Source organism: Fusarium oxysporum, chromosome 8, assembly GCF_000149955.1.
Source record: "Fusarium oxysporum f. sp. lycopersici 4287 chromosome 8, whole genome shotgun sequence".
Taxonomy (NCBI): domain Eukaryota; kingdom Fungi; phylum Ascomycota; class Sordariomycetes; order Hypocreales; family Nectriaceae; genus Fusarium; species Fusarium oxysporum.
This window is the reverse complement of record NC_030993.1, coordinates 3,160,004-3,183,180: the sequence shown is the minus strand read 5'-3', so window position 1 is coordinate 3,183,180 and position 23,177 is coordinate 3,160,004. Positions and strand designations below refer to the sequence as shown.

General features: G+C 50.4%; 10 protein-coding genes across 14 annotated transcripts; 5 read left to right on the top strand and 5 right to left on the bottom strand.

Annotated features, from left to right (window-relative positions):
• Positions 1–1,023: 1,023 nt before the first annotated feature.
• Positions 1,024–4,905, bottom strand: FOXG_03656 (uncharacterized protein). 2 transcript variants are annotated; one of them, XM_018381470.1, is made up of 3 exons: positions 2,779–4,905; positions 2,098–2,713; positions 1,035–2,019 (listed from the first exon to the last, which is right to left on the bottom strand). In XM_018381470.1, the coding sequence occupies exons 1-3, from the start codon at positions 3,400–3,402 to the stop codon at positions 1,931–1,933; spliced, it is 1,329 nt and encodes a 442-aa protein (XP_018237979.1). In that variant the 5' UTR covers positions 3,403–4,905; the 3' UTR covers positions 1,035–1,930. The 2 variants fall into 2 exon arrangements, with proteins under 2 accessions (XP_018237978.1, XP_018237979.1); XM_018381469.1 differs by having other exon boundaries at positions 1,024–2,713.
• Positions 4,906–7,463: 2,558 nt separating this feature from the next.
• Positions 7,464–7,877, bottom strand: FOXG_18621 (uncharacterized protein; the record flags this gene model as incomplete). Its single annotated transcript, XM_018398759.1, has 1 exon — positions 7,464–7,877. The coding sequence occupies one exon, from the start codon at positions 7,875–7,877 to the stop codon at positions 7,464–7,466; it is 414 nt and encodes a 137-aa protein (XP_018237977.1).
• Positions 7,850–8,248, bottom strand: FOXG_18620 (uncharacterized protein; the record flags this gene model as incomplete). Its single annotated transcript, XM_018398758.1, has 3 exons — positions 7,850–7,864; positions 7,995–8,011; positions 8,062–8,248. 3 exons carry the CDS (start codon positions 8,246–8,248, stop codon positions 7,850–7,852), a joined length of 219 nt encoding a protein of 72 aa, XP_018237976.1.
• Positions 8,249–9,248: 1,000 nt separating this feature from the next.
• Positions 9,249–12,472, bottom strand: FOXG_18619 (uncharacterized protein). Its single transcript, XM_018398757.1, has 2 exons — positions 9,943–12,472; positions 9,249–9,887 (listed from the first exon to the last, which is right to left on the bottom strand). The coding sequence occupies exon 1, from the start codon at positions 11,794–11,796 to the stop codon at positions 11,491–11,493; it is 306 nt and encodes a 101-aa protein (XP_018237975.1). The 5' UTR covers positions 11,797–12,472; the 3' UTR covers positions 9,249–9,887; positions 9,943–11,490.
• Positions 11,732–13,598, top strand: FOXG_18618 (uncharacterized protein). Its single transcript, XM_018398756.1, has one exon. It carries the CDS (start codon positions 11,875–11,877, stop codon positions 12,175–12,177), a length of 303 nt encoding a protein of 100 aa, XP_018237974.1. The 5' UTR covers positions 11,732–11,874; the 3' UTR covers positions 12,178–13,598.
• Positions 13,599–13,965: 367 nt separating this feature from the next.
• On the top strand, positions 13,966–14,364 carry FOXG_18617 (uncharacterized protein; the record flags this gene model as incomplete). Its single annotated transcript, XM_018398755.1, has 1 exon — positions 13,966–14,364. One exon carries the CDS (start codon positions 13,966–13,968, stop codon positions 14,362–14,364), a length of 399 nt encoding a protein of 132 aa, XP_018237973.1.
• Positions 14,365–16,832: 2,468 nt separating this feature from the next.
• FOXG_03654 (uncharacterized protein) lies at positions 16,833–19,140 on the top strand. The gene is made up of 4 exons (XM_018381468.1): positions 16,833–17,783; positions 17,966–18,110; positions 18,178–18,264; positions 18,371–19,140. The coding sequence occupies exons 1-4, from the start codon at positions 17,671–17,673 to the stop codon at positions 18,887–18,889; spliced, it is 864 nt and encodes a 287-aa protein (XP_018237972.1). The 5' UTR covers positions 16,833–17,670; the 3' UTR covers positions 18,890–19,140.
• On the bottom strand, positions 19,116–21,808 carry FOXG_03653 (2,3-bisphosphoglycerate-dependent phosphoglycerate mutase). 4 transcript variants are annotated; one of them, XM_018381465.1, is made up of 5 exons: positions 21,525–21,808; positions 21,181–21,470; positions 20,717–20,980; positions 20,420–20,638; positions 19,116–20,365 (listed from the first exon to the last, which is right to left on the bottom strand). In XM_018381465.1, the coding sequence occupies exons 2-5, from the start codon at positions 21,357–21,359 to the stop codon at positions 20,287–20,289; spliced, it is 741 nt and encodes a 246-aa protein (XP_018237969.1). In that variant the 5' UTR covers positions 21,360–21,470; positions 21,525–21,808; the 3' UTR covers positions 19,116–20,286. The 4 variants fall into 4 exon arrangements, with proteins under 4 accessions (XP_018237969.1, XP_018237970.1, XP_018237968.1 ...); XM_018381466.1 differs by having other exon boundaries at positions 21,561–21,808; XM_018381467.1 differs by having other exon boundaries at positions 19,128–20,365; positions 21,181–21,491; positions 21,561–21,745.
• Positions 21,809–22,400: 592 nt separating this feature from the next.
• Positions 22,401–22,769, top strand: FOXG_18616 (uncharacterized protein; the record flags this gene model as incomplete). Its single annotated transcript, XM_018398754.1, has 1 exon — positions 22,401–22,769. The coding sequence occupies one exon, from the start codon at positions 22,401–22,403 to the stop codon at positions 22,767–22,769; it is 369 nt and encodes a 122-aa protein (XP_018237967.1).
• A 35-nt stretch (positions 22,770–22,804) lies between these two features.
• Positions 22,805–23,154, top strand: FOXG_03652 (uncharacterized protein; the record flags this gene model as incomplete). Its single annotated transcript, XM_018381463.1, has 2 exons — positions 22,805–22,933; positions 22,984–23,154. 2 exons carry the CDS (start codon positions 22,805–22,807, stop codon positions 23,152–23,154), a joined length of 300 nt encoding a protein of 99 aa, XP_018237966.1.
• Positions 23,155–23,177: the final 23 nt, after the last annotated feature.

Below are 23,177 nucleotides of genomic sequence, written 5' to 3'. Positions count from 1 at the left end.
TTCTCCCAGATCTGTCAATGATAGGTGTTGGCTGTCATCCCGTCTTTGTTCTTAATCGAACCACGAACTTTTCGTCACTGGCTGTTCGTTCCCAATGAAAAAAAAAAAGGGGGCTGTGGGCGCCCCCCCACCCCCCCCCCCCCCCCACGCCATGCCATACCTCCCATCCCCTCCCCGTCCCGCTTCTTCTCTTCCCTTAAACAACCGTCAATCGGCCAAAGTTAAACGCCGTTTCTGTCCCTTGGGCGAGCCTGGCCTCTGTCCAACTGTGCTGTAATGCCCCTACAGTCCCCAAAACCTTACTACTGTAAACGCCTTTCCCGCTTCCGTCCCCCAAACCTCTCAGGTACATACAATCTAACTGAATGAATGCCCATGTCGTACGCACGTATATCATCATCAAATTCGAATTATTCTGCCTTACTGTGCCTACTCCCTCCCACTAAATACCCTTGTAAATCTCAACGGCATCTGCCGCGAATCCGCCGGGAGTCTTCGGGTGACACTCGATGACCTCGCATCCGTTGCTTGCCCACTCCCCTAACAAGACCGTTGTGTTCAGTTCATACTGTAGAAGCCCTCTCGCAGAGGCCTGTTCCCTGATCCCTAGCCTGCCTCCTTAGCTCAGTGTGGTACAGTGGTAATCAATCACTGATTCCAGACTCCGTCCCCCAGTTGGTAAATCCATGGGCTAGGTGCCTAGTAAGTATAGGTTGGTGATTTTAGTACATCACATAAACCCATTCAGTACGGTCAGTGCCAACTCCAAGGCCATCTAGGTCTTTTGAATCTAGAGCCACTCATTGGCTCGTTTGCCCTCCTCCGCCGGGACTTGCGCCTGTAACAAACTAATCATTAGCTGGGCACAGCGGAAGCAAGAGCCTAACCACCGAGTCCCAGTCCAGAGAGTGAGAGAGAGATAGACTCGACGAGACGGGATGGGATGGGACTATACAGGCACGCAGATGTCTTCTCAACATAAAGTGCCCTTCAATTTACAAACCATATCACATCACGTACACGTCTTAATCAAATTCACAACAATAATTCTGTTTATACATGGTCATCACCCTATTGGATTTGACCATCGCGATCAGTACTCAAGTACGTAGGCAAAAAAATAACAAAAGTGAAAGGAATCTTCAGAATCACCCCCGCATCCTTTGCTATCATCCTCCTCTCGAAGCCCTGAGCTCGCTCACTCTGTTTTGCTTGTCATCTTCTCCTCCAGTACCTTTTGCTAGGACCTGGCTTTTCTCTTTCCTCCAGTCTCCAGAACACCCTTAAACGTCACCCGAGACCATATCGCTACGGCTCTCATTCTCTCTACCCAAATGGCAACAATAGCAGAAGAGACAACATAAACAACTCAAATGTACAAACGTGACAAAGCATCAACATAAACAAAACAAACCCGTATGGTGCCGTGAGGCTATCCGTCTTTCCTGGAAACACATAGTGGCCGACCGATTAAAAATAATACAACGACTTCGCAGTGGTTGCTTTTCGGGCAAAATCCTTCCCCCTCCGAGAAACGAACAGTCTGTCAAGGACAATTCACATAAAATCAAGTGCCGCATAACAAAAGGTCCAATAAACCATGAGAACCGAACGGAGGGGTTGTTTGTCGCCAAACTCGCGTCTTTTTCTAGATCCTGACATCTTGTCCTGTATTTGTTATCGCGATCCCCCCCGCTCGCTGTTTTTCCTTTTCCTCCTCAGTTGAGCCACGCTCCTGTCACTTCCCGGTCAACGAAAATGTAGGCGTGTAATCGATTCGGAAAGGGTATTAGAAACAATGCATTCGTCATCAACTTGTCGGCAGCCTTCCAGCGGAAACCAACAGACTCTTCGGCAAGCGTTGTCATATGTAACTCCGACCCTCTCCGTTGACGTGTCCGGCAGCGTCAACTCTCACCCTGCAATCTCCTTAGCGGCTGACATCTCGTCGTGCGCCAGGCTGACCAGGTGCAGGTCGGTTGAGCCTGTCAATCATAGTCTTGTCGATATCGCTTTTATCTACCAAATTGCTCAGACTCATGATCGATGCATTTCCTCCTTGGGACTGCTGTCCCTGTCTCGCAGGGGTGGACGCACCACTTGACCCATTTTGGCCTGTCGGGGAACGACCGCCGGGTGCAGAAGCTGCATAACTACCAGTTGTTGCAGCTTGAGGCAAACTGCCGCTCGTTGGGTTTCGTGGGCTCTGTCTTGCACCTTGATACGGAGGGTACCCCACTCCACCTGGGCTGCTGTGGTTTGAAAATTCTGCTGGAGACCTTCTGCGCGGGTCTTCATCCACAGCACTTCGTGGAGGAGGCAGTCTATAGCCTTCATCCTGTTCTTCTGACGTCCTGCGACGTCGTCGCCCTGCAAGCTGGCTGCCGTCATCGGTTCTCGCTTCGCCATAAGACGAAAAGGATTCTGTGGGTGACTGGACAGGCGCGTAGTAGTTCCCAGGAGGGGGAGGGGCACTAGAATGCTGATAAGCAGCATGGGGTGGTGGAGGTGCTGGGACTGTGCCTGGTGCCAGTGGTTGCCCATAGGCACCGAAGAGTTGAGTACCCGGAGGTACACCTCCTGGGAGCGCTGACACGGGGATAAAAGCTGTCGAGCTTGAAGAAGATACGGGCTGAAAGATACATTCTTGGTTCATACGGGCGCAGTTCTGGCATTTGCCACCGGGGGCGCTCTGGTAGCCGCTGCAGCGGATCTATAGATAGTCAGCATTTTTGAGCGAGAATGGAACAACCCTTAAACATCGCATCAGTCACAAACCTTTCTCTTCCGGCAATATCTGCAAGCAATTGATGTTCGTTGTCGCGGGGCTGCCTGTGTCAGAGGAGGCGCACTGCCATGTCCGACTGGGGGGTATTCATAAACGCCGGCAGGAATGTGACGGTAGCCTGGGTGGCCATTTGGCGGTGGAGGTCCTGGAGGAGGAGGTTGTCCGCGGTAGTAGGCATAGTAGGGATCCGTGCTATACGCCTCTTGCCCGTATGGTGGACGGCGGTCATCGTAGTAACCACCTCGTTGGTCCGGCGGCGGAGGAGGATAGGCCGAAGATCGGGGATCAGATTGCGGCTGCAAAGGCGGAAGGTACTGTTGAGGTTGACCGGGCGGAGGCTGGTGGCCGGGAGGAGGGTAGCCATTGACGGCATTGGGAGATGCGTATCGCGGGTCGGCAGGATAGCCACGTCCCGGAGCTGCAGGCGGCGGGCCGTAACCGCGGGAGTCGTGTATGGAGGGCAAAGTAACTGATGTAGCCATGCTGGATGGAGGAGCGTCGGAGGGCCGCTGGGCGGTATCCGGCGGAGGGGGATAATGTGACTGGGGTCGAGAGTGCGTGTCTTCTGGGCGGCTCTGCTGGGGATACTCTTTTCGGTAGCTGTCGTCGGCCATGCTATGTTGAGGCGCACAGGGCCGCAGACGGGCAGATGCGGTCAGCGACGATGATACCAAATGCGTGCAGTTGAATGGGTTGAGGGACGTTTCTGCAACTGAGCATTTGGCGGTGGAAATAATCCTGGACCAAGTCGAAGTGGAGGGAAAGGGAAATGGTCAAATAATCTAAACCGAGTCGTCGAGATCCTGGTCTGTCTTTCAATTCTCTTGAGCTGTCGCGCGTGTCTTGTGCCTACTGTATTGTAGGTCGACGGGATGACCGATTGCTGCGAGTCAAGAATGGGTGAGTGAGTGTATGTCTCGGCGGGAGATGACAGCAAATTCCACGAGGTCTTGGAACCGCAATCCTAAGCCTGGCCTGACAGAGGTTCTGGTTCCTGAGAGGCGGAGGAGGGTGAAAATGGTCTCTGACGTGGGCGGGACAGGCCGACAATTATAGCGAGGGAGGGAATGGGATGGGAGGAACCTCCGATCCAATCTGATCCACGTCGACGGTGTACGTGCGTGCGTGCGGTGCGGTGCGTGGGAGGAACCAGGAACCACCCAACCGTAAATGGAGCCTGGGGTTTTTGGGGATTGTGGATTGTGGATTTGCTTTGCGAAGACTGGGATTTGAGACTTGAGACTTGGTACTGGGGGTGAGGGAAGAAAAAAATAAATAAAAGAGGGGACACTTTTAGGCCCTTTTTGCCCTTCCTTTCCCTTTTTCTTAGGGGTGCGGAAATAGTCAGGTGAGAGACAAAATATGTACTGTCTCCCTCCTACTGCTGCTGCTGCTGCTGTCTGTCTCGCTGTGCTTGTCTGCAAGAGGAGATATCCTCCCAAAGAAGCGTTTGTCGATCGACGTGAGATTGAGATATGTCTGACACCCCGAATAGAAACGGGAAGAGAGTGGTTTGTTCTCGTTCGTGAGCGTCCTTCTTTTTTCCTTTTCTTTTTCTTTCTTTTTCTTTTTTTTTTTTTTTTTTTTTTTTTGTAAATTTGTTTCTTTTTCCTTCACGGGTGACAACAGTGCATGTACAAACGAGGTGCCATCCCCTGGACCAAGGTCAAACAGGAATAAGATTCCAGCTTTAATATGGTGTTTTGATTGCACTTGATGGGAATGCTGATGGAGAAGAGGAGGTTGCGAGTGGAGAGTTGCAGGACTGAGAGATATGTATGATGGAGAAGTAAGAAGGGGAGGTGAGGGTAAGGTAAATTCAGGGCAGGTGCTACCACGTCAAGCTACAGGTATCTCCTGTCCCTACTGTTCCTCTCAGAAGGTGCCCTCATCCCATGCAATTGCGGCGACAGGGAAGTGGGGAGCTAATGGCAGGGGATGAGAGGGTGTGAGTCTAACGAAAGCGACCAAGAAAGGGTTTGTGCGAGGGGCCAGGCGCAGGTGCAGGTGCAGCGTGGTGTAGTGTCGTGTAGTGTAGTGTTAGGTAGTGCGTGCACTGCAGGTAAGGTGCAGTAGTAGCAGGAAGGAAGGGGGGTTTTTAGGGTGAGATGCTGTGGATTGACCGACTGAACTGACTGTGGACTGGACGGACTGGCTGGCCTAGGCTGGCAGGCAGGACAGTGGGAGGCAAGTGGCGGAAGGCCAGGGCGGGAGTAAGTTAATGGGACGGATGGGCCGGTGTCGTGCCGTTCCCAGGGAACCGGCCCCAGCTAGTGGAGGTAAGTTAGCAGGGCACCTCATGGACCAAAAACCAAAAAACCACTTTAGGGACAGCTCCCGTCTTCGGGGTACTGTAGTACACTGTATCTAGGGTTTGTACTAACGCAGGCAAGCCCCTAAGACCTGGCACCTAAGGTACCGTACCCGCTGCAGCCCAGCCCGGGCAGCCTGCCCTTGTACTCTGATTTAAGCCCCGGCAGGCACTGTACTGGACCCAGGAGCCCGGCTGCCAGGCGAGTTGGACTAAAATATTACTTGGGTTAGTCTGGAAGCAAGCCTACGAGTACAGGCAAAATGAGATTCATTCACGATCATGATCTAAGCCAAGTCTCCATACAATACAGTAACGTACAGTACAGACGGCAAACCGCCTAACACAACCTAATTTGCGCAAGCGCCTATTCTGATACAAGCTACCGATCTTTCAATGGGAGACTATATTTGACAAATTTCCAAAGAGGCAGGCAATAAAGACTACATGTAAAGGAAACAAAGCATAGAACCGGGTCCAGGGCGTTTCTGGCGTCAGAGTCGAGGGCTAGAAGCCAGCCCGCCTCGGGAGTTGAAAAGACCAGCTGAGCACGTACCAGAATGAGAATAACAATAACAGAGTGGACTGCCTTTGGGTATCACTGACGCCTAATATGCAGTCAGAATATCCACAGTTGGGCTATTGAGCTATTTGACTTCTGTTAGTTACGAGTCCATGCATAGAATATATGTCGACTTACAGCGATGCCAGATAAGTCAAGCTCCTCCAGAATCCATGAGCTCAGTACATGATCCTCAAACAAAGGAACATCAAACGGGAGTCGACGGTTCTCGAGGACCGGGCCGTAAGCGATTGGCTCAGCATGTATCGCAACGTAGCACATTGCATCGTCTTTGTTCTTTTGGACCAGGGCCCCAATTTGAGCCGATGACGTGACACAATAGAAGATTGCTTCCTCCTTGATATGCAACCTTGATTCAATAAGAGACAAACAAGAAAGAGGCTTTCTGTAGGGAGCTGGAGATCCTTCGAGGTGCGCAAGACTATTGCCTCCAGGCACTGTCGTGCCGAGACTTTCAAGCGGTCAAAGGGCGGAAGGGCAAGGCAGCGGATAGCACTTATCAATAAGGGTAATTGCGTAGATCAAATAAGTCTCAGGTCAATATTAACTCAAAGCAAATGTCAATAAGCGAGGGGCAAGAGAAATATGCTTGGACATTGGGCTCTTCTCCCGACTGGAATGTCCGCTGACAACCACATCTCAACGGGCACGGCGCCTCCCTCTCTCGCGTGTCTTGTCTCTGGGCATTCGCTGATGGGCTTACCGAGACCATTAGACTATGTTCGTCAATCAGATTGATCATGTCTTGGCTCAACGGTCCACGTCCGTCGCTGTCGACTGGCTCTTCTTGCCTGTCCAAGCTCATCATATTTGTGTTGCTCCTTTCCCTCGGTCCATACTATGTACCATCTCATTCAAGGTCTGGATGAGGACATACCATATGGGAGACGACACAGTCAGACACAAATCCTTGGCATAAACCCATCCAGACTGAATGCGGACTTACCAGTCAGTACAGATCCAAAAATGGCACACCGCACAAGCGCGGCATTTCAAGGTTTAATTCCCGTAGTTGTAAAGGCCAAAATGCCACAAGGTTCGTTCAGCGCCCGTCGTTTGCCGCCTCAATTAGCAATAGTCACGAGGCCATAGCTCTGGTGTGGTGCTTTTCGAAAGATGGGAGACACAACCCAGATATGGATGCAAATCCAGTGAGGACATGATTGAATATACCTGATATGAGAACAACGTGTCAGCAATATATAAAGATCATTCTCGCCTCTCGCGCAAAGCCAGAGCAACATTTTGATCGACGTCCAAGTAAAAAGATTTCTAGGTATGGCCATACAGCAGTAAAAGATTTTGCATTGGTGAGGGGCTCTTTAGTGTCGTGGTTTGACATGTTGCTGTTGTTGCCAATCTTGTGGGTGCTCATCCATCCCAGCGGTTTGGAAAGGGTTCAGCAAATCAAGGCTAAGGCATGACCGGGGAACAGAGCATAGGGCGCAGCAGCACAAGACGTCACAGGACATAAAATGCTGGATCTTTCTGAACGTGTGTACAGATGCACCAACAGCATGTGGGTAGTATGTACGAATACCGCATTCTCTGTGTATTGTCTGGCGTCAAATCAACCGGACCACATACGCTCGACACCATCTCGCCCTTCAATCATGACTTGGCTGTAGCCTTATTGCTGGTACCTTACAGCAGTCGAGGGGTAAGTTGAACAGCCGAGGCGGCGACACAAGCGGTAGTGGATCCATCCATTCTGACCAAGGAGATGCCGGGCGAGCCCAGTTGGTGTTTGATTCCATTCAGAGCATGGCTCCAAACGTCTCTCAGCCGCATGGATGCATCCCGCATCCCACAATAGATGACAGATGCGAGTGACCAGTAGACCAACTACTCTGTTTTATGGCTGGGCAAACGCCGGATCCGCCTACAAAGCAAGCGCAGGTCTTGCAAATTAGCTGGCGAAACAAAAGATGTTTCTCCCCGAGTGTGCGTACGTGCGCCGGCAAGCATCTTTGTGGATCACTCTCTAACCAGGAAAGACAAAAGATGAGAGCTTTGCACACACAAAAAAAGGGAAAAGTGTGGTTGAAAAGCTCGTGAAGGCCCGTTTGTGAGAGTCGTGGTTGATAGACGTACGTAAGAGTTGGGCAGGTGGGCATTGATAGCCTGGATATGGCCGAACCTATCAGAGGCAAGATGCGCCCGGAGCTCAGACAGCGACTTGCTAGATGTGGCATCAGCCTGGGTTAGGTAGAGACATCGTATCCAACCAAGTCAAAGGACATGAATGAAGCAAATCCGAGAGACTCTGTGATGCTTCCCATACCTGGAGACACACATAATAACATACATACATCATGATGGCTATCCGCTGAGTTGAGTTAGTATCCGGGAAAATTATCCAATCATCAATCAGTGTACCGCTACTGGGGTTATCGTCCCTCTTGTTAGAAACAAGGACAGAACAATCTGTAGATGCTATCAGGGCGTTGCACTGCGCGGGCGAATGGTTTGGGGTTTCTAGAGCCCCGAACCTTGGGCCGCTGCGTGTTCTGGGGTTCTGCGCTTGTTCCCGACGGCGGGTTGCAGAGGCGGCCGCAGGATGCATTTGTGAATGTGTGCCAGATGTTCTGGGTGCCGTGCGTAGCCTCTCAGAGGGGTAGGTCTATGAAAGATGATGATGAAGATGCTGGCAGTTTGAGCATGAGTGTGAAAACGACCCTGACCCTGGTCACAGTCGTGGGACCTGGCTGCTGGACTCGCTTGGTGGACCTCGGTGCGGCGGATTCGAGCCTTGGACAACGATAGTGGAAATGGCCGACGCAATTAGTTAATGTTCGTTTTCATGCGAATCCCTTGTATGTATCATTCATGCAACTCAACCGCTTTCTGCTTCGTGCAGTGGCCTCGTCTGCTCCCTTGCAGTTCACTATTTCAGGTCCTCTGTACAATTTGAATCCTTTCATTTTCTGTGTCAATTCAGTGTTTCTTGCCCGTTCGTTATTCAGTTTCTCTTCGAAATCACGCTTGAGTCACATCGGCAGAGTTAGTGAAGTCAGCGAGAATGATAGGCTCGATGGCCCTCGCTTTTATGTGAATATGTGGGCCGAAGAATGTCAATATCCTCTGTTGGTCATTTCGTTCGTGAAATGTTGTTGTCGTTTGACAAACCGTGAACACAAGTTGGTAAGAATGAACTGGGAGATGATGCATGACAACTTTCTGAGATGACATGAACAGGGCCAAGGTCTCGCCAATGATCGCGGCTGCACGGCGCTGACCTGGGACGGTCCGGCCTGCGTTAGGGTCCAGGGACGCTGAAACGCTGGGACCATGCCAGTGAGCTTCTGATCCTATTGAGGGCCTTATCCATACAAACACCCGTCACCGATTTCATTCCTGGGTATCTGCTGCCAGAGCCTCCTCCACGTTACTTGGTGTCGATGAATCGACAGTAGACAGAAAGGAAAAATGTACATGCTTGCGACAACCATTCCCCTCGCATCATTGCACACCTTTCTGTGTCCGGCCGGTTCATTGACCAAGTATTGATGGGGCTTTTATTTTTTTTTAAAAAAAAAAAAAAAAAAAAAAAAAAAAAAAAAAAATGGTACTACCATCAAGATCCAGCCATCTCAACAGGACCCCACGGCCAAGTGGCGTGCCGCTCTCGTACAGTAGTCCCCGGAGAAAGGAACGACGCCTCGGTGCAGAGAGGCAAGGTAGTCGAAGAGATTCATATCACTCATGCCACCCTTCTTCGCTTGCTCGAACGCGGGGTCAGTCAAGAGGATCTGGCATACGGCGGAACAAGCAAAGAGCTGACTTGCGTTTGCTCACCGCTATGTACAGTGGGTTGTAGGTCACCACAGGAGCTCTCGACAGTCAAACATTAGGCTATGCAATGCGACATGCGTGAAGCACGCATAAGTATCCTTACGAGATATAGCTTGCCAGTAATAATTGATTCAATTATGCGGTGAGCATCTGTGTCGTTTGTTGAGTAGTTTCAAGTCGGTGATTCGAGGAGTAACAAAAAACAAGAGGTTTGTGTGAGCAGTTCCATGACTGGTTAATTCTACGCAAGGCAGGCTTGATAACTTCCTGTATGTGATCTGATGCACGCCGTGGAAGTAATCAGCCGAGATGATCCGGTTTACTGATGTTTACAATCGAATTTGTCTACTCTGCATCTTGCCAGCCGGGCAGCGAATAAGTAAGGTAGACTGGCAGACGAGAAAAACTGACTATATGTCGAAAGTCAACGTGATGTGACTCGGCACTGCTCGTACAAGGACTCACTCGTAGTGGTGTTGTCTGAATAAAGTACAACTCAGTTCAAATCGCGGTGTACAAATGAAAAGGCTACCCTGCATCGTTTGACGCTGTTCGAAGTGTACGTAGACATCATGGTCGGGGCAGCAGCATTGTTTGGGAATGTATTAATGGGGGCTAAATGCAACGACTTTGCTTATCAACACATGTCTTGTGTGGTGTAGAGGTGTAGAGCATGCCGTTATGACGATGATTGATGAATGCTTGATCCGGAGCCACGAGACAGTAACGTCGGTTACCGCCAACCCCACTAAGAGCTCGTCATTTGGGTGCCATCTATCCGTAAATGCACTGCGGTTCAACCCGCAACTCTCAAGATAGCGCCGGGCTTGACAACCAAACGCGCTGTAAAACCCTGGACATGCACGAGGCATCAGCCAGCGTGGTCCATCTGTTCCATCCCTGCTTCATCATCCATGTGCCTTCGACGTTTTTTGGGCTTTTCTTGGGTTGGCGCCCCTCCCTGACAGGGACCAGGTGACGAGCATCCACACGACTCATGCAGGTCGACACTCAGCTCCACGCTCACTCATCGGCGCCAGAGTTGGCTTGGGATAAGCAGCCAGTCAGACACGAGGAAGCACACAGTACGGCTTTGAACAAATCCAATAGAACGGGTGCCCTGCGCTTTAGATCGGGTCATGGCACAATGTCTTGACTGCTCATGGGAAAAAGCATTGGTTTGCATGTCCGATGACCCCTCTCAACATTCATTGCCTTCGAGGTTCACCCCTTGTGGTCCAAGTCTGTTTTCGTTTGTATGATAATGCAGCCCTCCACACGACACAAGATACTTTGCCAGAAAATACCGAAGGTTGTGTAGAGGATGCTGATTGGTGTGTTGGCTTCAAGTCCGTTTGGACTTGGCCCTCGTACCATCGAGGTGGTGCGAAGTTTTTTCCTCCTTTTCTTTTGCGGTATCCGATAGTCTTCCGCCAAACATTCAAGTTACTCAGGCTAGAGGCATTTTCGCATGCTGGATGGTGTTGGCGTTGAAGCGAGATGATTGCCGATCAATATGAGATCCAGTGGCTGACACAAGCCGCAAGTCAGTAGTCTAGCCACCAACTCATACACAAACACAGCGACATGTGGTCATCTAATCATCTTGTTCGAGGCAAAAGCTGTGTGTATGATGGCAGAACCGAAGGCCCGATCGCGGAGCTGACCACATCGAATTGGAAGCAGAGCCACAAATCTAATAGACAACATCGTGACAGTGGTTCAAGTGACCAATGAATTGACCGACAAAGTCGAATCCTCCGACGAGACAAGCCTGGGGTCAAAGTCTATCATTGGTCAGAGCTCCGACCGCACCAAATCGCTGGATACCGGATCGTTGCGTGTCACGAACGCTGATGGTGGAGCAAGGCCCCGATTCTCTGGGAACCGGGACAGAAATCTGGGCGCTATCAAAGACGGTGCTTGATCCAGTGACTTGCAGTGAGCCAATCAGGGGCGTAGCCCGCCTGTCTGTCCCTAGCCACATCCAAGGTACGGGAGCGGCGGGCTTCTTTAGCTTTGGGCAATGAAAGTCTGTTTCGGAGGGGGCGTCTTGTACATGCGGAGCTTCAAGTCATTCCACAAACACACATCAGCTGAAAATCCGCAGCCACTGTTCCTCTTTGTATGAGGAGTCAAGACATAGGCAAAAAGATAGTGTGGATGTGTCTGTGCTGCGATTGCATCCCTTGCCGTAAAAACCTGGTCATTAGCATCGTGCGTGTGTGGGATGGGCCAACACGTCGCTTGCGTCAGGTTACAGCAGGTATCATCAACGAGCGCAGTAGGCCGAGCCTCCCAAAGTTTGGCAAAACGCATATCGGGGAATCGATTTTGTGAGAACAGGCACGGTTATGGCCTGAGCCGTTCACAGAAAAGGCTCTTCCCGTCCCGACGATGTACGCCCAAACCCTCCTTTCGCCATGCCGATTGGCTTCCTATTCGCTGGCCGTGCAGAATTTGCCAATGACCTTGTCAAATAATACCGACCAGCACTGCACGATGTTACGGTTTTGCTTGCTCATGCATGACGATATGCGTCGTCTGCAGGATGTCCAATCTCACGCCTTGGTGTCAAGGTTGCCGGACCATAGAGGTCTGAAGGAAGCAGGCTTAGCCATATTCAGGTTGCTGACCGCTAAACACCGGAGTCGAGCTCCCTTTAATGCCTCTGCCCTTCAATCCATGGTATTGCTCTGACCACAAAGGGGCGTTCACTGAGCCAGCTCCGTTAAATCAGTGAGTCAATCGATAGTAACGAAATGCCTTCTGCCTGTTCTCGGTGGGATGCAGGGAAGGCTTGCAGAATGCCAACCCAGAAGATACTTGCAGCAAAGTGAGGCGAGTCGGCCGGTTTTGGCCAAGGATAATAATCCATGGCGAACGCAATCAAGGCTGGCAACAAATGCGAGTTTATGATTCAATTGTCGGTAAGAAACTGACAGGTATCGTTGTGGCATGAACTGGCAGAGTGCCAAAATTGACGCAGCAGTGGCGGTTTTCTTGGTGGGCCTAGCTGGGTGGTCTGAGCCAGACGGGGCATGCGGCTTCTAGATGCGCGTCGGGCCGCAAGGGCTGTCCCGTCCGAAGAAAGGAAGGGGTTTTTATTTTTTCTTTGAAGGGAGACAACTTTGGCCAACCCGGCAAGCCGCGTCAAGTCCGCTTCACGTGAAAGGACTCCAGCCGTGAATGGACAGAAACTGCAAGTCAACCATGAGTCGTCACAAGCGATGATAGAGAGGATCAACGATCGCTAGCACTGGCGAATCTTGGCCGGAAGGGGCCTTGTGCTGGGGCATCATGTCCAGGCTTGACAAAGGTGTTGCAATTAAGTCGTTTCATCTTTGGCCAGCCTCCCAGCATTGATGCTCATCCTGCAGCAGACGTGGTGCGCTAGACTCAGGCGGACATGGAATGCGTGGCCAGGTATGTACATTGAACCGAGACATTCGGCTGCCGAGCCAAATAGCCCAATCTTGAAGCACAAAACCAGTAAGGATCAGAATGTGCGTTCAACAGCTACAATTAGATGGTGCATTGCTATTGATGCATTTGCATGTGCGAGTTTTGATCCATCTGAAGAACTGGGGCAGTGTCGATGAGGCCCTGGTACAACCAGATGAGCGGAGCTGCCAATCCCTGCCGATAATGCCTTTGTTTTGTGGGAGAGATTACGAGGAAGCTGGCCTATTGGAGCACTGATCTTTCCCCTGTCGACAGCCTGATCGTTGAGCTTTCTTTTTCTAGCCCCTAACCAGGAAGAAGGAAAAGAGACCAGGGCCCTTAGCCAAGTCAATAATCACAACGACAACTATCCCATGCCTGGAGCGAGAGATTTATCTGCCAGGGACCTTGTGAATATTGGTGGTCGAATAAAAACAACCGGATGGGATCCCGGAATACCCTTGGCTTCTTGATCGTCGCTCACATGATCGATTCTGGCTGCAGGGAAATCTGTTGAAGCACTGTGACAGTGGACTTGCCAGCAGGCGGGCGATGTTGGTAGGGCTTGCTGGTGAATCCCTTATACATATGTACCTATTCAATACCTAGAGCAGCGAAAGAAAGTACAAGGTCAGTGGGGTAGTATACTAAAAGTAATGACATTGGATGTTTCGCCTCGTCGCTGGATGGAAATAGGGTGCATTGTAGAGGTAGCGGGTGCCCTAAGCTGAGCGCATTGAATCCCTGTCGCTCCCGTTTCTGACAGATGTTGGTTGCCCATTGCCACTGAAAATACCCGAAAACAGGAATTATAAGGTACTTCTCTCAAGCAACAAAATATCCAAGGATGAACGCTTCACTCACGAAGGAAGTCGGGATACTTTTTGGGACTCCTAGGTTTGTTGAAATATCCGAGGCGTGTCACTTATCATAGTACTTAGGGAAGGTGAGCATCGCGGTTCGGGCACGGGCGGTGGCGGAAGGAAGGGTATCTTCCTCTGCAAGCACGTTTGATTTCGGTGGTACCTTCCAACTACTAACCAAATGTCATGGTCTGCCACCTTCTTTTTTGATATTGCGCTTTCAGTGGAATGGGGATGGGAAACTTCTTGCCTGAGACGCGAGGCACTTTATCACGTTAATCAACAGATTCTCAGCAAAGCCTCCTGGCTCTTTCAGCGCACCCTCCTCCTTATGCAGGTCTCAATCGGACAGACTCCTTTAATTCCTGGCAAGTTGTTGCTCTTTTGCCGTGTCTCAATTTATACCTGCTTTTCCCCTTGGTTCCCCGGTACCAATAACAAGCGTAGATTGATTGGGTCGGCCCCTTCAACTCGACGATCTCCGTCCGACACACAGTACATACCACCAGCAGCTACCGCATGCCATGGGTCGACAGAAAACGGGCCGGGCCATAGAGTTCACGAGTCCACTCTACGATGAGGGCCAATCAATAACATATGCAGCAAAATAGCGAGGGTCTAACGCCGCCAAAGCGTCACTAGAGAAACGATCGATAATCCACTTCAGTACGGAGTACCCAAGTTCTCATTACAAAGAAGACTCACGGCATGTCGTGGAGTCAGATGAGACACAATCAGTGCCATGAATCAGAAAGAAGTAACGACCTCGTCATCATGCGGGAAAGCTGGTGTGTATTCTATGTACCTTAACTATCAATGTATGATTCACCTCAGAAGCTGGCTAATACTACGAGTCTGACCCATGCTGGCAGCTTGCGAAACAGTCAGTCAATGGAAACACAAAGCAAAGCTGAGGGCCAACAACTGAGACAGTTACTATAATGCACAGCGCTCTGTAAAGCCTATGCACTGATGCAGACATGCAGAGATGGCACAAAATTCAGTTTTGGAGTTGTACCAGATCTTTCGACAACAGCCAAAAAGCAACGCAGCCAAATCTAAGGATATCACGCCGACAAACTCTCTTATTTCCACAAAAGCCATGTCAAATACCTGCGCCGCAGTGATGTTCAGGCTGTCCCGAATCTCCGGGGCTGGCGTCAGGATTGACATTACGTCTTGCACCAAGCTGCCGCCACGCTCGCTTGTCACAATCTCGACTCCATCTGGAGGGTCCACCTCCAGAGGCCTGGCTGAGGCAAGGCCCGGTCCGCCAATCGCACACGTCGGCCAGTAATCACGTGAGCTGAAGCTCATGCGGAAGATCCTTGCTAGCTCGAGTAGACTGCATGTCTCCCGCAAACAGTCCCAGTTTTCCTCGGGCGCCGTGGCTTTAATGGTCGGGCCGCCATACCTTAATGAGACAGGCGAGGCTACCGTCTCATACACTTGATTTGCTTGTCGATTTGCAATGTGATAATGGAGGGGTGGTCAGCCCAGGGGGGTGTCAAGAAAAGTTGAGCAGTCATTTTTTCCCTTATGGCGTGGCAGCGACCCAAATATCTGGCTCTCCAGACTACCAACAAAAATAAAAATACAACACTGCATGCAGAAGGAATTCTGGGCCTGGAGGGGAGGGAGGAAAAAAACAACGAGAACAAGGGTTGACGACTGCAGCTACAGTTGCACCCATCCATCAAAGCCTGCCACGTCGCAATTTCACGGCGCGGCACGGTCGCTGGACACTTCGCGCCATCCCGGGGCTGCATGTCATCCTGCGCCCTCAAGACCCGGGTACACAATTACAGTGCGAATTTTGAACAGGGGCGCAGAAGCCGATTTCTTTGCCAATATTGGAAAAGAAGCCGCCGTCAGTCAGCCCCTTGTCACTTCCGCTTCATTCCCCTCTTCGGCAAAGGAGCAAGCCAATTATCGCCGTGTCCACACATCAATTCCTTAAATAGGAGGGACTTGAAGAAATATGTTATGGAGCGTTTGGTGCCTCGTTTGCACGTACATGTGTGACGTGACACTGGTCTTAAGATACCTACAGAACTACGAAGCAAGCAAGAGGTGTTCTTTGTCCAGGTACTATCGCACCACGAGACCTCGCCTGCATGCACGGCGACCTGCAGGCAGAAGAATGCGCGTTGATCTGGCCTGGAGTGCCATTTTATGATGAGACGGGACGGGGCCCCTGCGAGAAAACACGCCCCTAGTTCATTCTTTGCTCTGCTTCAATTTGATGATGAATTGCAATACACCTTGCATTTGTTGTGGTGCCAATTGTCTCGGTCTTGGTCCAGCGATTTCTCGTCCATTGCAGGTTCAGCCAGCCCAACCGCGATTGTGTCTCCGTTGAGCGGGCCCAAACAATGTTCGATGCCGGTCACCAGTGATTCAGGCGACCAGCAAAAGAGCGGACAAGGACTGGTCTTGAACGCCGTCACGGAAGACCTTCTGCCGAATCTCCAGGTGCCGTGAATGCCGGTACACGGAGCAAGACTTTGGTGAAGCTGGCAACCCCCCGGTACCAGAAAAAATGTATTTTGCCATGGCAGTTAAGCGGTGAGGTGGTCGATCTGAATACAATACTCCGTATGCATGCGTCCGACACTTGCATTCCTTTTTATCTGCAGAGATCATCGTTTTCATTCGTTTGCATTGTGCCGGGCTCGTATCCCAGTCGGGCGGGCGAAACTACTTTGGCGGAATTATTATCAGCACCCTCGTAAGACGTCCAAATAGTGATAGAAGGGCCAGAGTGGTCAACAAAAGAACTGCCGGCCAGGGGCAGGCAAACAGACCTGAGACAGTAGGTAGATGCACATCGCCTTTCCTGGAATGACCTATCTACTGCAGCACTTGGGATGCATCGTTCTTACCGCTTCAAAATAAAGGAGCTTCTGCGGGATTGTATCATCCCTTGCAGGCCCAGCGATCAGCGTTGGGCGATGTGAAACCCCGCCCTTTCTTCTCTTTGGGCTTTGTGCATATCCAGGGCTCACAAGGCGGGATGCCATCTCGTACCACTTTGCTGGTTAGACGGCTGCATGGCCCTTGACACTGTGACACCTGGGACCTTGTTTTGTACACAGATGGAGCATCAGGAATGGGATGTGGGATGGGGAATGCCTGCAGTCAACCGTTTACATGACTATTTCTTGGTTGCAATACGACCACGACTGTGATCACTGACTGTCATGTACTTTTCGATACGTGCTATGCCTTATTGTACCATCAGTGCACCCCTCGCGGTTGGCGGACCGGTGCGCTTGTGCAGCCGCAGGATCACGGATCACCCGCAATTCGATCCTGGTTTGAGGAGTCAAATGTTCTCTACTGCACGTACCCAGTCAAATCGTCAAGCACGACCTGTCCAGGACGGCCACGTTTGTTGTCAAGGCATCTGCAGTGTTCTACAATGAGCGGATCATTGAATGGCTGCTGTATCACTCGAACCCAGACAAGTTGAGGAACATGTTTCATCGACCACCAGGTGCAAGTTGCACCGCGCCGTTTGTTGCGGTGTAGTTGCTATCAATGGATCAAGCTTGGCTCCAGGCCTCTAACTAACGGGCGGGAAATCCTGCTGCGCTGTTTACTCGTCATAGAGTAAAACTGCATTACCAGTATCAGAACAGCCCTTAATCAAGTGCGGGGTCTTTCTTTCTGGTCGGCGACTTGACAATGGATGGCGGAGATATCGTCAAAACTCTGCGAACATATGTCTGCGACACGAAATTAACTGCCCGAAAAGTCCCCGCTGCAGCTTGTATAAGACAGCCAAACTGAGCAGTCGACAGAGGCTTGTCTTACACCGCATCAACCGCATTCGACTCTCTGTGAAACCACATTCAGGCTCTCGACAAGCACCTTTTGTCTTATGCGACCATACTTGCTCATCCTCCTGTACAACTTGGTCACTGTTTCACCTAGCACTGATCCCGACATTGCAACCATGACCGAAGTCGTGTCCGAAAACCAGGCTTATTTTGGGTGCGTATAATGAATGAGCGTTTGTTTTCTGCACTGGATGATCGTCGCCAAACCGTTTGAGCGTGTGCGGTTTGCTTACTGGACGTCTTTTCTTATGCTCCAAGTTAGCAGAGCACACTGCGGCATGCGATGCAGTGCTACACAGCTCATCCAAGTCCATCGCTAATGTAGTACAATTATAGCAAGATCGCCACCGAATATGACCAGCGCAATGCGGATGCGATCGTGCAGCTAGAGCGCGGCATCCAAGAGAGGATTCCATTCATTAGCGTCAAGCAAGATGCCAGGTTGCTGGACTACGCTTGTGGCACCGGCATGCTTTCGAGGGTACGAGTTTCCCCTCCTAGGAGAGATGAGCTCCGAGACGTTGACTTGGACTGACACTGAGTTACAGGTCTTAGCACAGCATACGAGTGAGGCTATAGGCATTGACTTGTCGGAGGAAATGGTTGGGGTATACAACGCCCAGGCTCAAAGCCAGGTTAGTACTAGCCACCAGTCCATCACATGAGCATGGAACTCTGTTACCACGCATTCGAGCCCCTTCAACCCCTTCAAACAGACTTGAATATCCTAACAGCGTACAGGGCTCTTCCCGCCAAGCCTATCAAGGCAATCTGGCTGATCCTAAGGACCCCTCCCCTACAGCCTTTGCTGATAGCAAGTTCTTCGGATTCGACGTTGCAGGCGTGGGGCTCGGATTCCACCACTTCGACAAGCCCGATCTAGCATCCAAGCAATTGGCCGAGCGCCTCAACCCAGGCGGTGTCCTCTTCATCATTGACTTTGTTGCCCACAAGATAGACCCCAAGGATGCCGCTCTGCGTGGTATAACACATCATGGGTTTACCGAGGACGAGATCAAGAAGATGTTTGAGGATGCTGGACTTACAGACTTTGCTTACCAAGAGCTCCCGGAACCCATCACATTCAAGGATTGTCACAGCCACGATCATGGCCACGAACACGGTCATGGTCATGGTCATAATCACGAGCACAACGAGGACAATCACAGCGGCAGTGGGGAACATGTTCATGGCCATGGGAAGAAAAAGGGCTCAACTACGACTAAGAGGATATTTATTGCCAGAGCGTCCAAACCATAAAAGAGTGTCTACGAGCACTGTCTCGTCGGCCCTTAACAATAGACCACCAAGCATTAGAAGCAAGAACATGACCCTCAAATATGTACCAGAGCAATCTTATACGGTGCTAATAGTTCACACTATGCAAGCTGCCGATGGCCGTCATTCTGATACTCGGCTTCCCAAGGCTGACACTGAATGTCTTGTTGAGTATCATCACTTAGCTGCATAGATATCATGTCATACTGACACCTATAATTGCACAATATCCCTCCGACGAGGTGTCTCATACGTGATCAATTGCAGTTCCTAGCAAAATTGGTAATCTGAAACCATCTACAGCTGTCGTAGTCAAAGTTTGACTGTCCAGGGTACCCAGCTCTCCCAGTACTCCAACTAACGTACATCAGTCACCAGACACTGGAATGAATATCGAGACTCAATCCACATCACAAGCCCAATTACAGCCCAGAAACAGCCCATCCGATCCAACAGTCCGGCCATGCTTTGGTAAAACAGCCGTTCGCGACCGGAGGCTACTACTAGTCCGGCGTGAGTAAGTCAGCCCTTTGCCCTGGCAACAGACCCCATATCCGACGAAACCTCTCCCTTCAAGCCTTCCCTCACACCCTTATACTCAGCTGGACCGTCCCGTCCCGCCCTTGCGGTCAAAGAAAACCTTGTCCAGAGGGGGAGCCGTAAGTTATGGTGTGCGGATGCATTCTTCCGGCAGCAGCCCAGCCACTTTCGATGTCAAGGGATGAAGTGAATCATTCTTGGCACATTAGTCGATGGAGTCAAAGTAGGCTATTGGAAATTAGAAATGCCGTCTATAGAAGAAAAGAAGAGAAGGGAGGGAAATGGCTTGTCCGGGGCGGCGCGATCCCGTGTCTGGTAGGCGGGAAAGGGATATCATGTGAGAGTCGCCCCTTCAGCCTCATCCGCGCTTCCAGAACGCCCATAGCAAGGATCTCCCAAGTCGTGCGACAAGGCTTTGCCCTTTTGAAGTACTTTTGGACACGCCCTTTGTTTTTGAGAGGTATTTGGGCGACTCTTGGTAAATAAGTGTGAAACACACATTGACTGTTGACGCTGGTGCCACCGAACGGAGGTCTGGTCATTTCCGTCGAATGCGCCAGCTCAAGTGCACGAGATACGTATCGATGACATTAGCCGTGCCGTTGTCTGTGCGAGGACAGCTTCGATTATTGAAACTTCTGTTGGTCGTGTCGTGACCGAATGATGCAATATCATTGGGGTCTGATCGTCGGGAGATTATGAGTTACCATCTCTGGACTAGGGGGGACTTGGCTCAGCTGTTGGTGCGATCCGAGGACATGTTCATTAAACAATCAATTCTATGCTCTAAGAAACCATCTGGGTGCCAATGCCTGAAAGATTTTGGTCTTGAAAAGCGGCTAATCTTGTCCGTCAAGTTCAACGACAAAAGCGCCACCGAGGAGAAGGGCCGGCTCTTCGATTCTATGATGCTCGTAGCTTGTATATTGTCAGTAAATTGGGCACATGAAGAAATAAGCTCCCTCGACTGACCTGAGTGTTCCAACACCACCTGCCTCCAATAAGAAAGTAGGTCCTTCTCTTAAAGCGTAGCCAGCCCATCTCATAGCAAAGGCACGCAAGATGTGTCCATGGGCAACAAGTAACACGTCGCCACATTGATCGCTTCCTTTGTCCATGGCTGGCTTGTGATATCTCTCACGAATCTCCTCTATCAATTGGTCAAGTCTTCTGGTTACATCGTGGGGAGCCCTGTGAGAGTGTTAGACGGAACGACCATTGGATGTTGATAATCAGATATAGGGTAGACAAGTTTAGACAAATACTCACTCCCCGCCAGGACATCCATCCTTCCAGATGTCCCAAGACCCTTTGATCCCTTGTTCAGCTCTGATCTTACGAATCTCAGGTGTTGTGATTCCTTCGTAGTCACCGTAGTCCCATTCCCGGATGTAGTCCGTGACCTCCACCTCGGCTTCACATTGAAGGCCAGTACCATCAGGAGCGCCGTGAGGTGTCCAAGGAAGAGGGCGTTTCAGCCCGAGGTTGAGAAGTTCAAATGTACGCTGGGCGCGTTTTCGTGGTGAAACGTAACTGGGCCGCGTATTAGTTCACTCTAGATCAAATAAAATCAACGTTGGTTGGTGATAATGCGACGTGGTGTAATTCCGAATTCGCTGGCTCTTCTTGGAAGACTTCAGCGCAATAGTCGTTCTACGTGAGGCCCTCCTAGGAGCCTAGGAGTACTCTCATACTGATTGTTTGGGAATCATCGTCAGTCGAAGGAGACTTACATGTGAGCAATCTTCTTGGGGGCGATGAGACGATCCGGCCCAACAAGAGCCTTTCCTGTAGCTCTAACACGCTTCTCGCCATTGGAAGTGAGTGGGATATCAGTCAAGCCAGTATGGCGACCATCAAGTGACCATTCTGTCTCGCCGTGGCGAATAAGAAAGACACGCGGAGTCGACATGTTTGGAATGTTTGAAACCTGATGGCAAATTCTGGGAATTCACTTGAATTTAAGCCACTATCAGTGCCCAGTGTCCAGACTATATCAAGCCCGTGAGACTCTGAAAAACTTCTGTATCAGGTATCAGCCAAGCTTCTCGAGTGGTCAGAAAGAATATGATCTGACGTGACTGTGGCCTGGTGATGGCGGGGTCAAACGAACCACGTCAAAAGTTTGAGAGGTATTGCGGATGAAATGGAAGCAGCGGGTATTCTATTTCATACGAAAAGAATTTGTCTAGGCAAGAAAATAAAAACGAAAACAAATCTCTAGAAAGGGAGGAGAAAAGATGGCGAATGGATTATCTCCAACCTTGATTTTGGTGTTGAGGATGAAGTGGATGGATTACGTTTGGGTGACAAACCCCGCTGTCTCATCAGTCAGGTACTATGGGGAGGGGCACCTTCCGCGTCTTCCATTGACGTTCTTTCCACGTAAACATTCGCCCATCTTTGGAAAGAACCGACAGGTTAGCCTCTCAGGATCCTTCTTGCAGGATAAATGCCATAAGTATTATCTGGCGGCCGCTTTTGTCGCTTGCTTAATCGCAGTAGTTGAATTACGCGTCCCTGCTTGAAGTATTACGCTGTAACGGTTGAAGGTGAGATAATGGTCGAAACAATAAGTGAAACTCCTCATCCTCACGATAACACGATAACAAGTTAACCAACTAAGGTACCTAAGAGCTAAGTAGATAAATCAACAGTCGTGAATCTTATTCTCGTCAGGTGCAACTACTCCAAAAATGTGATTCGCGAGTCTCGATAAGCTCAGTCAATGATCCATTGCCGTTCCTTCTGTACGAACATGAGAAAACCTTCCAATTCTTTGACCTCTGACCTTCTTTGTTCGTCTCCTTGGAACCCAATCTTCACCTTCTAAACCTACAATGAATGTCAAGTCAAATCTTTATAATCTTACCAATTCTTACCAATATTTTACTGACTCCTCTGACCTTAGCCTCCCTAAGCCGTGACATCAACGATACCTCATTCCCCCACGATGCCCCTCATCCCCACTACAACTATACTCTCGGTTGCAGCCTGCTTAGTAAGGCCACCGCTACTGCAAAAGATCCACTCGGCGCCTAACCTCCGTGACGCCGACAATTCTTCCTCCGCCGTGATCGTGACCCGGCGATCCGCCTCCGACTCTATTGAAGATCCGACGCCGCCGACTCCTCCGATTGAGCTTCAATTCCTTGATTCCAGATCAAAAAATTTGTCTCCACTACCGTCCAATCCATCACGACCGACCCTAAGCTCCACGAATTCGTCCTCCTCGACATCAGGTTCATATTTTACCGCTCACAAGCTGTCACATCGACAGCGCAGTAAGCTTTCAGAAGAGACCTGGAAGGGATACTGGTGATACATACGACCTACCGGACAATAGTAATTCATACGATGGCGGTGCATCAGTGGACAAGACAAGAAAAGTTCAAGCGCGGTGTTTGGGCTGTTGCCTTTGCAGCATGCATTTTTGCCGGCACCATCACGGGCGCACAACTAAAGACAGACAACGAGAAGAAAGAGGTATGGTAAACAGAACAAATCACAAAGGACATGACTAATTACTGAGACAGGCAATTCAAGAGTTTCGGGCGACATCCCCCAACGAGCAAATAGCTGCTCTCCTATCCCAACGAAAAACTTTGGTATCACAGAAGGCTGTTCTCCAAAGGAAAATGGATGACTTCGAAGTCCGTGTCAAGGAACGCGAGGCTGAGAAGGCAAGAGAAAAGGAAAGCCCATGACCGCGGCAAGATCATAGGATTGG